General features: G+C 51.0%; 2 protein-coding genes across 8 annotated transcripts; one reads left to right on the plus strand and one right to left on the minus strand.

Annotated features, from left to right (window-relative positions):
- The first annotated feature begins 234 nt into the window (after positions 1-234).
- On the plus strand, positions 235-4777 carry LOC122394704 (zinc finger HIT domain-containing protein 3-like). 5 transcript variants are annotated; one of them, XM_043391772.1, is made up of 4 exons: positions 235-325; positions 3715-3803; positions 4110-4261; positions 4435-4777. In XM_043391772.1, the coding sequence occupies exons 2-4, from the start codon at positions 3727-3729 to the stop codon at positions 4623-4625; spliced, it is 420 nt and encodes a 139-aa protein (XP_043247707.1). In that variant the 5' UTR covers positions 235-325; positions 3715-3726; the 3' UTR covers positions 4626-4777. The 5 variants fall into 5 exon arrangements, with proteins under 5 accessions (XP_043247707.1, XP_043247708.1, XP_043247709.1 ...); XM_043391773.1 differs by having other exon boundaries at positions 247-285; XM_043391774.1 differs by lacking the exon at positions 235-325 and adding an exon at positions 502-560.
- Positions 4778-4862: 85 nt separating this feature from the next.
- On the minus strand, positions 4863-13471 carry LOC122394701 (proteoglycan 4-like). Of its 3 annotated transcripts, XM_043391764.1 has the most exons (13): positions 13389-13448; positions 13107-13203; positions 12314-12535; positions 10406-11935; positions 9822-10053; positions 9178-9336; positions 8706-8912; positions 8338-8417; positions 7750-7927; positions 6766-7270; positions 6189-6329; positions 5520-5672; positions 4863-5162 (listed from the first exon to the last, which is right to left on the minus strand). In XM_043391764.1, exons 3-13 carry the CDS (start codon positions 12473-12475, stop codon positions 5084-5086), a joined length of 3426 nt encoding a protein of 1141 aa, XP_043247699.1. In that variant the 5' UTR covers positions 12476-12535; positions 13107-13203; positions 13389-13448; the 3' UTR covers positions 4863-5083. The 3 variants fall into 3 exon arrangements, with proteins under 3 accessions (XP_043247699.1, XP_043247698.1, XP_043247700.1); XM_043391763.1 differs by lacking the exon at positions 13107-13203 and having other exon boundaries at positions 13437-13471; XM_043391765.1 differs by lacking the exon at positions 13107-13203 and having other exon boundaries at positions 13389-13443.
- Positions 13472-13501: the final 30 nt, after the last annotated feature.

Genomic DNA, 13501 nt, shown 5'->3' on the forward strand with positions numbered 1-13501 from the left:
TCGAGAATTTCTCTAAAGGAATTACTTTACTCATTTTTAACGTTATAATTAACATAAGACATCTTAAATGTATTAGGAAATGAATAAAAAAATGGTCAAGGAATAAGTAAGAGAAAATGAGAATAAATTGATCTTTCAAGAAAAATTTTAACAGTTGATATCAAGTAAGATACAAGTAAGTTATACTTTCAAAGTAAAGTGGAAGGTCGTTAAAGAAAAACTGCTTCCATATATCGTAGTAGGACTACCAAATCAAAATAGCAAAGCTTTGAGACGTTTTGCAGAGTATATAGGGCCTTGTGCAGGGCATATTGCGAATGAGTTTGTGAGTTCATTGTGTTTATTGGATAAACAGCTACAAATATTGAAAAAACGTCCGGGGTCGTACGTCCCTGATCTGTCCATTTGGTCTTCGCCACCCTCTTGTTATCTGCTAGTCAATTTTGCCGCAATTAATACATAACATTGTGCATGTCCATAAAAAGCAGCAATTCTCCAGCTGTCTAAAAAAAATCAGTATAAAATCGAAAATGATCTAGATTTAGCACAGCAAATCAGAGGCCAGTTTTACCAACAGAAAAATAGCCGCCTGCCGGAACCTTTTGCCTAAAAGACTGCTTCACATACGGCACGTGAACAGTAAAGCCCTATCCGCTTAGGTACTGGCATGTGCCCATCGCGTTTATGCTCAGCATGTGAAGCAGTCTTGAGGCAAAAAATTCTGGCAGGTGGCTATTTTTCTGTTGGTAAAACTGGCATCAGATCAAGATTTCCTGTCCTGTTTCCAAGCACTTGCTTCAAAATGACCTAAACACAAATAACCTCCACATCATGACCTAATATCCCAATAGTGTGGTTACCTGCTTAAAAAAAGCAAGTTCTGATTTCCTTACTTTCCATAGATATTTATCTCAATCTTCAAGCACTTGCAAATCAGGGAACTCACCTGTTGAACTCACCTGTTAGGTTTCCTTGCTCATTGCCCAGATGGTGGTAGGGTTATTAGAGACAGGAAACCGTGTCGAAGAGAGACGTGCCAACCCGGACAATAGATAAGCAGGACATTCAGAACTGGACTGTGCAATTGTTAAGGGTTGGAATGGTACGTCTGCTTGGGTGTAGTTGTTGCTGATGGAGGTAGTCTTTGTGCAATTTGCAACAACAAAAGAAGTGTTGACTAAGATGTGCGATGAAGTGAGTAACATATGGAGAATGAGATGAATCAGAATGGATAGACAAGATAGTGAGGATTTGGGGAGGGAATTAGGAACAAGGGCGGGGATGGGAGTCCCTGGCGCGTATAACCCCACTCTTGCTTGATAAGAGGGGGCGCCTACCAGGGACAGGCAGGATTGATTGGGTGTGTTTCTTTTTCAGCTACTGGAGATAATCAAATAGTCGACTTCCGAGACAGGTTTCCAAGGCAGACTTGAACTCCTTCAGTGTCTTGGATGTGACCACCCAGGTCGGCAGGGAGTTCCAGTCTTGGACGACACGCTGGGAGAAGAAGCGGGCTCTGGCGTCAACTTGACTGCGGCTCACTCGGATTTTGAACGGATGACCTCTTGTACGAGTGTCACGGGAGATATCCCATAGATCTGCAGGTTGTATTGGACAGTTTCCGTTGAAGATTTTCCAGCATTTGATCAGGTCAGCCCTCAGTAGTCGTCCCTTTATGGAGTAAAGGTCGAGCGTTCGTAGCCTGTCCCCATACTCTTTGCCTTCAAGTCCCTTTATCTGGCGGGTCCATAGCCTTTGCACTGATTCCAGCCTTTTCCTGTCCTGGACATATCCAGTGTTCCAGACAGGCGACGCGTATTCCAGAATAGGCCTGATGTGCGTTTTAAGTATGTGTATCATAAATTCAGGTTCTCTACATACTGTGCCTTTCAGGAGGTTGTGGGCTACGCCGCCGGCTTTCCTTGTCACTGTTCTGCTGTGTTCATGGAACTTCAGTTGGTCGTCAACGAGTATTCCAAGATCAACCTGGGCGACTGAATCGGGAAGTTGACGTCCATCGAGGGTATAGCTGGGTCTATCCAAGATGTGTGAGCGTCTCTTGAAACGAAGAGTGACACACTTCTTTGAATTCATGTGTAATCCCCATGACTTGGCGGTTGCGTGGAGAAGGTTGATATCAGATTGCAGACTTGCAGTGTCACGGCCGATGTTCGAACTATCAATGCATGTGTATATTTTGAGATCGTCTGCGAATATCTTGTAGTGACATTTAAGGTTTGTCGCGATGTGGTTAATATATATTAGAAAAAGAACTGGGCCGAGGACTGACCCTTGGGGTACACCACTTTTGACGTATCTTGGTGCGCTGTATGCATCTTTGACGACCACTTGCATCGATCTGTCACATAGAAATTCTTTGAGCCACCTTAGAAGGTCTCCCCCGATGCCTATGTGCCCAAGCTTGTCTAGCAGAATATGGTGACAGACAACGTCGAATGCTTTTGCAAAGTCGAAGAGGATAAGATCAACTATTTTCCCTTTGTCGATCTCACTTGATATATACTCGTAAGTGGACAGAAGCTGGTCCTCCGTAGACATCCCTGGTCGAAAACCAAATTGGTGATCGATGAAGATGTTGTTTTCATTGAGGAAGATGTTCAAACCATTAGAGATCAGTCTTTCCAGGCATTTTGCGGGGACTGATGGCAAACAGATCGGCCGGTAGTTCAAAGGATCGACGTGAGACCCCTTCTTGAAGATTGGTACCACGATCGATAGCTTCCAGAGTGAGGGGAGTGATCCTTCTTCCAGTGAGAGATGAAATATCCTGGATAGAGGGCGAGCCAGGTGAGCTGCACACTCAGAAAACGGGGATGAAGACCGTCTGGGCCCATAGCAGAATTCACGTCGAGATCCATCAGCACCTTCTTCACCTCTGCAGAGTCGAAATCGACGGATTCAAGTGCTCCATCACACTGTTGGTGAGGTGCTGGGTGTGACGGCACTTCAGGTCGATACACACTGGCGAAAGCTTCGGCAAAACATTCTGCCATCTCAATTGGACTGTCAGTTGTGGTGCTGTCAGGAAGTCGAATTGGTCCTACTGAGGAGCGGAACTTCTTCTTGCTGCGGAGGTGAGCATGTAGTAGCTTTGGGTTCTCCTTCATCTTCAGAAGTAGCGACTTTTCATATTCCACTTGCGAGTAGAAAGTGAAGAGGTGAAGCTCCTTATTGATTCGCATAAATGAAGAGAGGAGATCTTGAGTGATGTGCGATTTACGACCATGTAGAGATCTAGCACGCTTGTATTGTTGCCATGCCCTGGTACGTCTCGTCTTGAGAGATGTCGGAGGATTAGTCTTCCAGGGGACTTTGCTCTTTGGTTTGTTGCGATTAGAGATGGGGATATATTGGCGTATCAGTTGCTGTAGGACTTGAAGTACCCTGTTGAAGGCCTCTTCTGCGTTCAGGTGCGCAAGTTCAACATCCCAATCCACCTCGCTGAGGGCGTTGTTGATATTATTGTATTGTCCTTTGTGCCAGAGTATGTGACCAGGCACGTGTGATGATGAGCAAATTTCTTTGTCGAATGTGTACTGACAGTGGATACTGCAGGGAAATTGTTTTATACCTGCCTAATGTTTGTTTGATTTGTGTTGCATTGAAAACTTCACAGAAAGGAATACCTAGCATTACATCCAGGAAAGGGAGGAAGATGGGATGATTATCTCGATCTCACTTCTACTTTTTCAGATATGTACCAGCATGGAGCCTGCCCAAAGTTGTACTGTATGTAGCAGTGAAAGGCCAAAGTACAGATGTCCAATCTGCAGACTGATGTAGTAAGTAGCTCAATGATTTAGTGTAATATTAATAGCACTACTTGTTCTCTCCATGTTCAATGATGGTAGGCATTTCAAGAAAAGTGAGAACTTGCAAGTTAAACATTATTCCTTCTTCAACCAGCAATTCAATAATCTTCAATTGTCAACCACAAATTATGTCCTGCATGTCTATGTTGAATAGCTCACAAACTGTACACTAATGTTTTTTTTTTTTTACTTATCACCAAACTGCACTGAACCAGTGTTAATGTTTTTTTTACTTATCACCAAACTGCACTGAACCAGTGTACTTTTCAATTTCAGCTGCTGCTCCAGCTGCTGTCAGGCCCACAAGTTGGCGTGTGTGGCTCCAGAGGCTGCCAAGAGCGGCCAGCCAGCCGAGAAGAGGGAGCAGCGTGTGCTCTGGGATGAGTCCTCGGACCAGGTGGTCTCTGCACAGGCTCTCAGCTGGCTCAGTGAGTCTGCCACGCCGGCTGGTGCCGTAACCCGGCGTAGCTGTAAAATTGAGCCACGTCAGTGCTGTGTTACTTGTCTCCAATCTCACCATCGTTTCACATCAGCAGTACGACTTTCGATCGCCCCACTTCAAGCCCCGATTTTCACCTGACGCCCGTCCCCTCCCCCGCAGGCGAGTCGCGGCGGCTGCGGCAGCTACTGAACAACCCTCACCTGCGGGAGCTGGTCCAACAGGCGGACACCACGCCGCACCCCGACGACGACCTGCGCCGGCTCATGGTTGAGCCGCTGTTTGTCGAGTTCGCCGACGAGTGTCTGCGTGTTGTAGAGGGTCGGCCCGAACCCATGGAGGAGAGCGACTGACAGAACGGTGTGAGTGGAGATGGAAGGGACGGGTACGATCTGACGGCGCGAAGACGAGCATCAGGTACGATGACGGGTTATGATATGGTTGTGGGGACTTCCAGCCTTAAGATGTGTCAAAACCGTCGAATACATTGAACTCTTTGTCGAAATGTGTTGATAGATGAGTGGTGATGTAGCACGGGTAGATGTAGCACGGGGTAGTTGACGCAAAATGTTAGCTTAGAAACTACCTACTCAATATTTCCCAATAGTATATTACCAAGCTCAACGTCTGGACCATATCAAATATAAATAACAGTCATCACAGCACACTGGTAACCTGCATATACGTCTCTGCGCACTTATTAACATCTGAACTTGAGAACTGGGTCATATCACATGCAGGAGGCCTGAAGCTTTGTACTGTGCGTGTGCGAGGCACGTTTGATCACGGGACGGCACGGCGCGGGTGGTCGTCAGGAGACCATCCTGTGCAGCTCCTCCAGGGTGCGCAGGAAGCCGGACAGCTGCTCCAGACCCTTTCCGAGCAGCAGTCTGAAACGCGCAGGTGCCGCCGGGTCAGTCTGCAGTCCGAACGTCATCGGGAAACGCGCCCAATTCTCGATACGCCGGCTCAGTGCCCGGTAAAAACACCCGACACACTAAAAACACCACTATTCGGTGCCCCGCCTCCGCTCATTAGCCAGCGCACTGTCCATAATCGGTAGATACACGGCATAATATATTAATCAAACACCGCTCAGGCGCCTTCTTTGAGGCATTAATGCCGAATATAATACCGTCGCTCTGCATGAATGGCATGAGCAACGTGAAAGCGTAAACTGGACCCAGCAAGTCTCGAGTGGCACCTGCACCCCATTGCGACCCTTTCCCGAGGCCGGTGGCCAGTACCTGTTGGCGGGTGACCGGAGGAACCGGAGTAGATTCAGGGGCGCCAGGGTGACCTCGTGGCCGGCGAGGGCCACCAGGGCACCCAGCGCGTCACACGCGGCCACCAGTGGTGCGTGGTCAGAGGTGAGCGCCACCACCGAGACCGACATCAGCCTGGGGGCAGGTCAGGGTTGGGATCATCCTTGGGACAGGTCAGGTCAGAGGTCAGAGGTGAGCGCCACCACCGAGACCGACATCAGCCTGGGGGACAGGGCAGGTCAGGGGTCAGATGGGACAGGTCAGAGGTCAGTGGTGAGAGCCACAACGAGACCGACATCAGCCTGGGGGCAGGTCAGGGTTGGGATCATCCTTGGGACAGGTCAGGTCAGAGGTCAGATGTGAGGGCCACCACCGAGACCGACATCAGCCTGGGGACGAGGCAGGTCAGGGGTCAGATGGGACAGGTCAGGTCAGGGGTCAGCCTGTGGACGGATCAGCCCGGGGACAGGACTGGCGGGGGTCAGCAACACAATGACACAACCATCAGTCTGGAGACAAGTCAAGTTCGGCGTGTTATTCGACCTAACATGAAATAGGGAAAGATGCAGTTAATTATGTCCTGGCCAGTGGCCACACCGATAGCTCAAACGGCCGTTGTGAATGACAACACACACCTCCATGAGTGCTCACCGTTTGAGCGCACCGTTGAGGTTTTGTACGGCGGTGCCCAGCTCTGGGAGGAACGCGGCGCACTGCTCTGGGCTGGGCGGTACCGACGGCCGCTCGTACTCGTACTGATGGGGTACTCCGGCGGCATCCAACAGCAGGCCGCTGTCGGGGCGGGAAAATATCAGTCAGCAGCACACCACCTGGCGCCCCGCCGCCACGGGCCCGCCACTCGTCAGCAGCGCTTACTTACTACGCAATATCTAACCAACGACCAGCCGCGTCCTCCCAGCTGAGACTGATGAGACCAGAAATTCTTCGATGCGACCAAAGCCTAGGCTAAACCCGGAATGAAAAAAAAAATCCAGGGTGATGTTTCTTTCGGGTTCTTTTCAAGTCAGAGCAGCTCATCGAGTCTCGAAGCATATGCTTTGTCACCTAATTTCTAATAATGTGCCGATCACTGAGCAAGCGATCTTGTGGCACGTAAAGGCGTACGCAAAAAGCGATATAACTACTGTAACTACTGTTACACTGCTGTACTAAAGAAACAGACTATGGCATCGGACGTCCCATCACCGCGTGGTCCATCCCCTCTTACCAGCACGTGTTGACGTATGCCCAGACGGCCTGGAACAGGTCGAGCACCTCGGCCGGGTCCATGTCCTGCTGCGACTCTCCACCGGACCCCATCACGGCGTCATCATCGTCGGGTGGCGGCGGCGTGCCGGCCGTCCTGTCGGCGTCCTCCTCCGCCGGGGCGGGGCTGCCCGGTCCCGGCGGGGGGCGCTCCGCGGAGCCGGCACCGTTCTGACGGTCCAGCTGCCGGACCGCCGCCGCCAGGGACACGGCACGACCCTCGGGAGGGTCGGAGGGACCGCCCTCGGCCGGAGCAGGGGACGGCTCGGAGTGCGCGGCAGCCCGGCCCCCCAGGGAGGGTCCCAGCGCGGCGAGCGCAGCGGCCGGCGGCGCGGCGCCCGAGCGGAGAGCCTCCACCAGCGGCTGGATCCGCGGCAGGTAGTGGTCGGAGGGCTGGAGCAGCGGCAGCAGCGTCACCAGACCGGAGCACAGCGAGAGCCGCTCCTCCGCCGACAGCACCGTCCGCACTGGCGGGACAGCGTGGAGCAGTCAGACAAACCCGACCGGCCGACTGAGACAAGGACAGCGCGCACAGAGCCGCAGTGGTCAGTATCGACAGCCGGAAAGTCAGACCCATCCGAAAGAGACAGGACGGGCACAGAGCACACAGGACCGAAGTAGACAGCACTGTCCCAATGGCGGGAGGGCAACGGGCCAAAGCGGTCAGCATGACCGAAACTGGTAGAACGAACAGGAACGGGCAATCTAACATAGACATAGCTAGTGCGGCTGGGGTACATTAAAATTCCAACGCCGTTGGCATCAATTATTTAACAGTCGCTACATCATCATGATAGCAATAAACTGGTGATGTCATACAGACAAACATCCGGGACAATTGAAAAAAAAAAATGTCCCATAAACTCTGAAGCGATCTAGCACCATTCGTCACGGCCAGCATCTCCACTTCACCAGGGCACCGACTGGGCGCGCTTTGGTCACTCACCGGATAGTTTGAGGACCTGCTGCCAGTGCGACCAGCGGTCTGCGAACGCGGCCTTGAACACGGTCCGGTGGCTGCAGACCACCGAGACCAGGTCCCTCAGGGACCACCAGGGCCGGCGGAGACCGGGCAGCGCCAGCCACGCGGTGCCGTAGGTGAGGGCCATCTCACGGCGGATCACCTGCGGGTCGGACAGTGGGGAGGGATGGTACGGGAGCCGGCGAGACACGGGCGGATATAGGGGCGAGGCAATCAGACGGCGAGAAATAACAGCCACCATATGAGGAGGGACGTCAGGGGAGGGAAGGTCGGGGAACGCCAGAGAGACAGGAAGACTGCCTTGGTGTGGACAGGGAAGGCTTAGAACCCAAGAAATGGAGGCAAGACAGCGGCCCGAGGAGCAAAAATGTCTGGGCGAGGTCGGAAAAGGAATCTCGAAATCTATTATGAACGCCGAATGTTTCTTGCACATGCACATAAGAAAGCGAGATGAAACGATACAATGCAACGTAACTGGCAACACTAAAAAACGTTCCTTATGAAAATGCATGCCATTTTTTGAATGGCATTGGGGAAGACAAAATAGCTTACATAGGACAGCACTTTCCGAAGCACGATCTTGGCGAAGCAGATCTGGTTCTCTTCCGTCATTGTTAGCTCATCCGTAATGCCTGTCAATACAGCGTTTATCGATGACAAAATTACATCGTTTCTTTACTCGCTCAATGCTCAACACATGTCGACAGCAATTGACTAGTGGTACAATGACGCTAATGCTCTGGCAGAAGGTGCCCAGGCTGCCTGCGACCAACTTGTTCTCCCTACACCCTCATGTCTCACGACAGAGCCACTGTGCACCCCGTCCCGTTCCCACCCGGCAATAGAGGCAACATCCACACTCCATCCCATTCCCAACTGACCACAGGAGGCACTATCCACCCCGTCCGCTCTCAACTCACCGCAGAGGTCGGTGTTCTCGAGCAGCTGCTGTCGGTTGACGCCGGTCAGACCGTGCAGCAGCACCTTGGTCAGCAGGTTCTTATCGTCGGAGACCAGCAGCAGGTGGTCGCGCCGGCCGGCCGCCAGGCAGCACTCGAGGATGGCGTCATCGGCCACGCGGCCCTCCATTCGACCGCGCGCCGCCGCCGCCTCCTCGGTCGTCTGGCCTGAGCGCCGCGGGCAAAGGCGAGCTCAGGATCATCGGATACCCAGAAGTGCAAAGTTACAAACAGATGTTTGAAAACAGAAGCTTGGCAAGTAGCTGAATTCCTGATTATCCACCTAATATCCGAAAGTGGTCAGCATCTCAGCAAGTTGATCTTTCGCTTTATCGTGTGAACTCGTTCACATCATGACAACTAGCCTACGATAGTGGGTTAATCATTACCCTGACCTGTAGGCTGTAACCTCTTCGATTTTACGGTAACTGACCTCTGACAGCGGGATGACGCGCCTGGAGACACTCGAGCAGGAAATTGATGGCGGCGCGCGCCTTCGTGCAGACAGTGGGGTCACGTGAGGGCCCGTCCTGCTTCAGTCGATCCAGCTCCTGGACGACTACCCAGGGTATCAGCAGCTGAGGCCGCATACCTGGACACAGACAAACATTAGCAACATGACGGAGAGCATTGCGGAAGAGGGAAACGGACCGATCTCATCGGAAAACAAGAAAAAATATTACACATAAGTCGATTCCGAAGAACAAACACGAATGACGAGCGTGCTATCTGACCAAGAACTAGAAAGTGAGGCCGACACAAACACAAACAAATTTTTATGTGCAAAAGCATGTCGCATCAGCCATCCTGGCTCGAGACGAACCTGAAATAACACTCCACGACCTTTAACCACAGCTCAAGAGTGCTCACCCTCTATGTATGATACATAAGTCGATTCCGAAGAACAAACACGAATGACGAGCGTGCTATCGGACCAAGAACTACATAGAAAGACTGAGGCCGACACTAACACAAACAAATTTGTATGTGCAAAAGCATGTCGCACCAGTCATCCTGGCTCGTGACAAACCTGAAATAACACTCCACAACCTTTAACCACAGTTAAAGAGTGCTCACCCTCTATGAACGAGTCTCGCAGGTCCAGCACGAAGCCCACGCCGTGGATCAGCACGTTCGTGTCCAGTACAACCGTGAGGTGTGTGGGCGCAGCCGGCTCGGCGGCCGGGGGAGCCGGCTGGGTGGGACTCCAGCCGGACTGAGGAGCCCCAGTACCGGCGGAGGCGAGCTGGTGACTCCAGGGCAGCTCGGCGACCGGGGCACCACCGTCGGCGTCCCGGACACAGGCGATCTGGCCGGAGTGAGGACGTGTCAATGAACGGAACCGTAACGCACGCATAAAGCGTAAAAACAGCTTTGAACATATTTAGGCTAATACAATTTACATTTTACATGAAAGAAACCAGATTAATTTTAAAAGTTCAAATGCATTATGTGACTGAGCGTCTCGATTACATTAGGCTTAAACTGCAGCTGAAACCAATGCAATATCAGAACATACACCCATCCGGAGTTCGAACGACCATCAGCTGCTGATGACACTAGCGCATAGCGACTTTCGGTCGCCAATCAAGGTGAACTCGCAAGTACTGTTCTAAATCTGTGGTCTACGCGTTTAACGTTGTTTAGCCGCGGGAACTGACCTGCGAGAGCACTTGGTCGTCGTTCAGGTCCGGCTCATCCAGCTCCATCAGTTCCTCCTCATCCAGCGCCTCCTCCTCTGGCGGGGGCGGGGGCGGTGGCGGGGGCGGCAGCAGGAGTGCAGGCGGCAGCAGTGGTGGTGGGAGCGGTGGCTGCAGCGTCGGAGGGGCCGGGGGAGGCGGCGGCGGAGGAGGCTGAGATGGAGGCTGCTGTGGGGGTAGCGGTGGCGGCAGTGGCGGCACGACAGTCTCCGCGCATATCGTCATGTCTGTAGCAGGCTGCTGCCGCCGCTGACTGGTTCCCACCGAGCCATTCACCCAGGAGGCCTCTGTCACAGCTGAGGCCGTGGCTGCCGCCCTCGCCGCCGCTGGGGAGCCGTCAGCGGGCGGCGCGGTGGGAGGGAGCGGCGGCACCACCGCCACCCGAGCAGGAGAGCCTGACGGAGCGGACCCATCAGCCCCCGGCACGGCGGACGGATGAGTCGGAGGGGCGCTTTGTGAAGGGACCCCCGGCTCCGAGACAGGCGGCCGCTTCGGGATGGTGTAGTGCTTGAGTGCGGCGCTGGGCTGCTGGGGGAGAGGCGGCACCGGAGGTTCCTGCGCCGGGCGTCTGGCTTTCGGCAATGGGATGTCGTCGTACAGCTGAGGACCCCTGCTGACCACCAGGCCACTTTTCTGGGCATTCAGAGCCCGTTTCGCTCCTGCTGTTGGAGTCTGTGTCGGCGCGGTGACCGCTCCCTTGGAGGGGGCGCCGGTCTGCGCGCCCTGAGCAGTCGTAGCCGGTACCGAGCCTGCACAGCTCGCCGCTTTGCTCGGTGGCGCAGAGTGAGAGCCGGACTTCTCAGGAGGTCGCCGTGCCTCAGTTCCACCGGCCGGGGACTGCGGTTTGCTGCTTGGAGCGATATACTGACTGGAGAAAGCATTGCTTTGACTGTCGATTCTAGCTCTGATTGCTGCTAACCTTTCTTGAATCTGTGATGCTTTTGTGACTGTCTGCTTCTGTGTCTTGTCATCAGTAGACTTTCCAGTGACTTTGGTTTTTCCTGGAAACAATTTGCCCCAAAGCTTGGATGCAGAAGCACCCACCTGAGATGCACGGATTTCGACCGCCGGCTTTTTCTTGTTGTTACCAGGCGGCGATTTCTGAGCGTGTTTAGTGGTTTCATCTTCCTTGCATGTGTCTGAAAAAGATCGTTTTCCCGATGATGTTGGCGAAGACAGTCCTTTCTGTTTCTTTGAGACAACTTTGTCAGATGAATCCTGTTTCAAATATTTTGAGGGTAGCTTAGCTGCTGTAGCCTCATCACTAGCTGAGTAGCACACTTCTGCTTCAGAATTGCAGTCCTTGAGGGTTGGCTTTGATAGTGGCAGCTTTCTTGCTGCTTTCAACACCATTCTGAATGGTTTTTGCTCTTGTTTTGTACAGCCATTAGATGACACTGCTGTTTCTGGACCAGTATCAGAGCTGGCAAGGTCCTTATCTTTTGCCTCAGAATTACTGGCCACAGGCTTAAACTTCTTAGATGGACTTGTCTGAAACACAAAAATTGTCATTACAATGGTAAAAGGAAAAAAGATACATTCATGCTGTGCATTGAATGTATCATCATAGGCTCTAAAAAAACTCAGATATGCATTGAGATTGAACATCAGTACCACTATTGAGATCTGTCTATGCTTGTATCCTGCATGTATTTGTAGTTTATCATGGAATGAATTGCCAGTTATGCACAAATGACAAATAAGTGATTTCATGCTTGATGAAACATCAGTAGAAAAAGATAACCAGTGACTTTACATGTTAAAGAGAGTAACAAATCAATCAAATCCTGGTTGCATGCACAGTACCTGTACCATCATTTTGTGGCTTATAAAAGTACAATATAAAAGCACTTAAAACAACATGCTTACATTTTCAAGTTGTTTGAGCCCACGCTCAAAGGCCAGCACTTCAGGAAGACTCCAGAGTGATATTTTCCTGCTGGGGTTGCAGAAATACTCTTTTCCTTTTTGAGAGCGAGATGTCTTGATAACCCATCCCTCAGGCAAAGACCCAATTACAGAATTATCCATTTTTTAATTCAAGATAATCATTTAATTTATATTTTAATACTGACCTACATAGCTTGTCTCCTGAAACAAAATCAATTAAACTTTCAACCAATTATTCTGTGTGTGTTCACTGTTCAGGATGGTGATAAAGATATCTGGCCATCTGGGGGCCAGGGGGGGGGGGGGCAGAAGTATGTACAAATCCATGGGTATGGCTAGCTAGCTTACACGCTACACGCTAGCTGGAGTATGGCTCCCAAATATCTGGAAAAACACAACACTTACATACAGAACAGAGATCCCACAAGTATATAAATTCTGATGAAACATAAACCACACATTGTTTCCCGCAGAGCTAAGCAAAGAAAAAGTAAACATTTGTTCAAATTGATAGTGACATTAAAGGGAACTTGCATGAGTTTCTGGAATCAGAAAAAAAATGTTCAAAGACTATGACTCAATGTTTTGAGCCGTGGTGCTGACTGGATTATTTGCCAGCTGGCGCTGTATGCTGGTGCAAGCAGAGCTTATTATATATCAATGTTAGGCATAAAAGACTAAATATCTCTGTCAATTTCTGTATTCAAAGCCATTTTTGTGTTTATATCTATCCACTACTATGCTTATATGTAAAAGCACAGTAGGTACGTACCTATCACATATTGCCAGCTAGCCAGCTAGCTGACGCAATCCAGATATTACCGAGGCCCAATGTTTTTAGTCAAGAATATCTTGCTGGTTGTCTGGTTCTGTAAATGTTAACTGTTAAGAGTGGCAGTGCTTTGACAAAACAAAAATATGGGCATGACCCCTGCATTGAAAAATACTACCTACTGATACGCTAATCCAGTCCCAGAGGTATCAGAGGCCTCACAATTAATCATTATCATCAACGCAATGTGAATGCTGAGATCATGAGATGAGATGAACTGACTTTCACCCAGTAGGTATCAATAATTTCGCAATTCCAATTCCACCCCACACGGCGAATGGCGATGTTGTTGATTTTTTGTGTGTTACCACGTTTACCAAGCTGGCAATAATTGA

This window comes from Amphibalanus amphitrite, unplaced genomic scaffold (assembly GCF_019059575.1).
Source record: "Amphibalanus amphitrite isolate SeventyFive unplaced genomic scaffold, NRLGWU_Aamphi_draft 000607F_arrow, whole genome shotgun sequence".
Taxonomy (NCBI): Eukaryota; Metazoa; Arthropoda; class Thecostraca; order Balanomorpha; family Balanidae; genus Amphibalanus; species Amphibalanus amphitrite.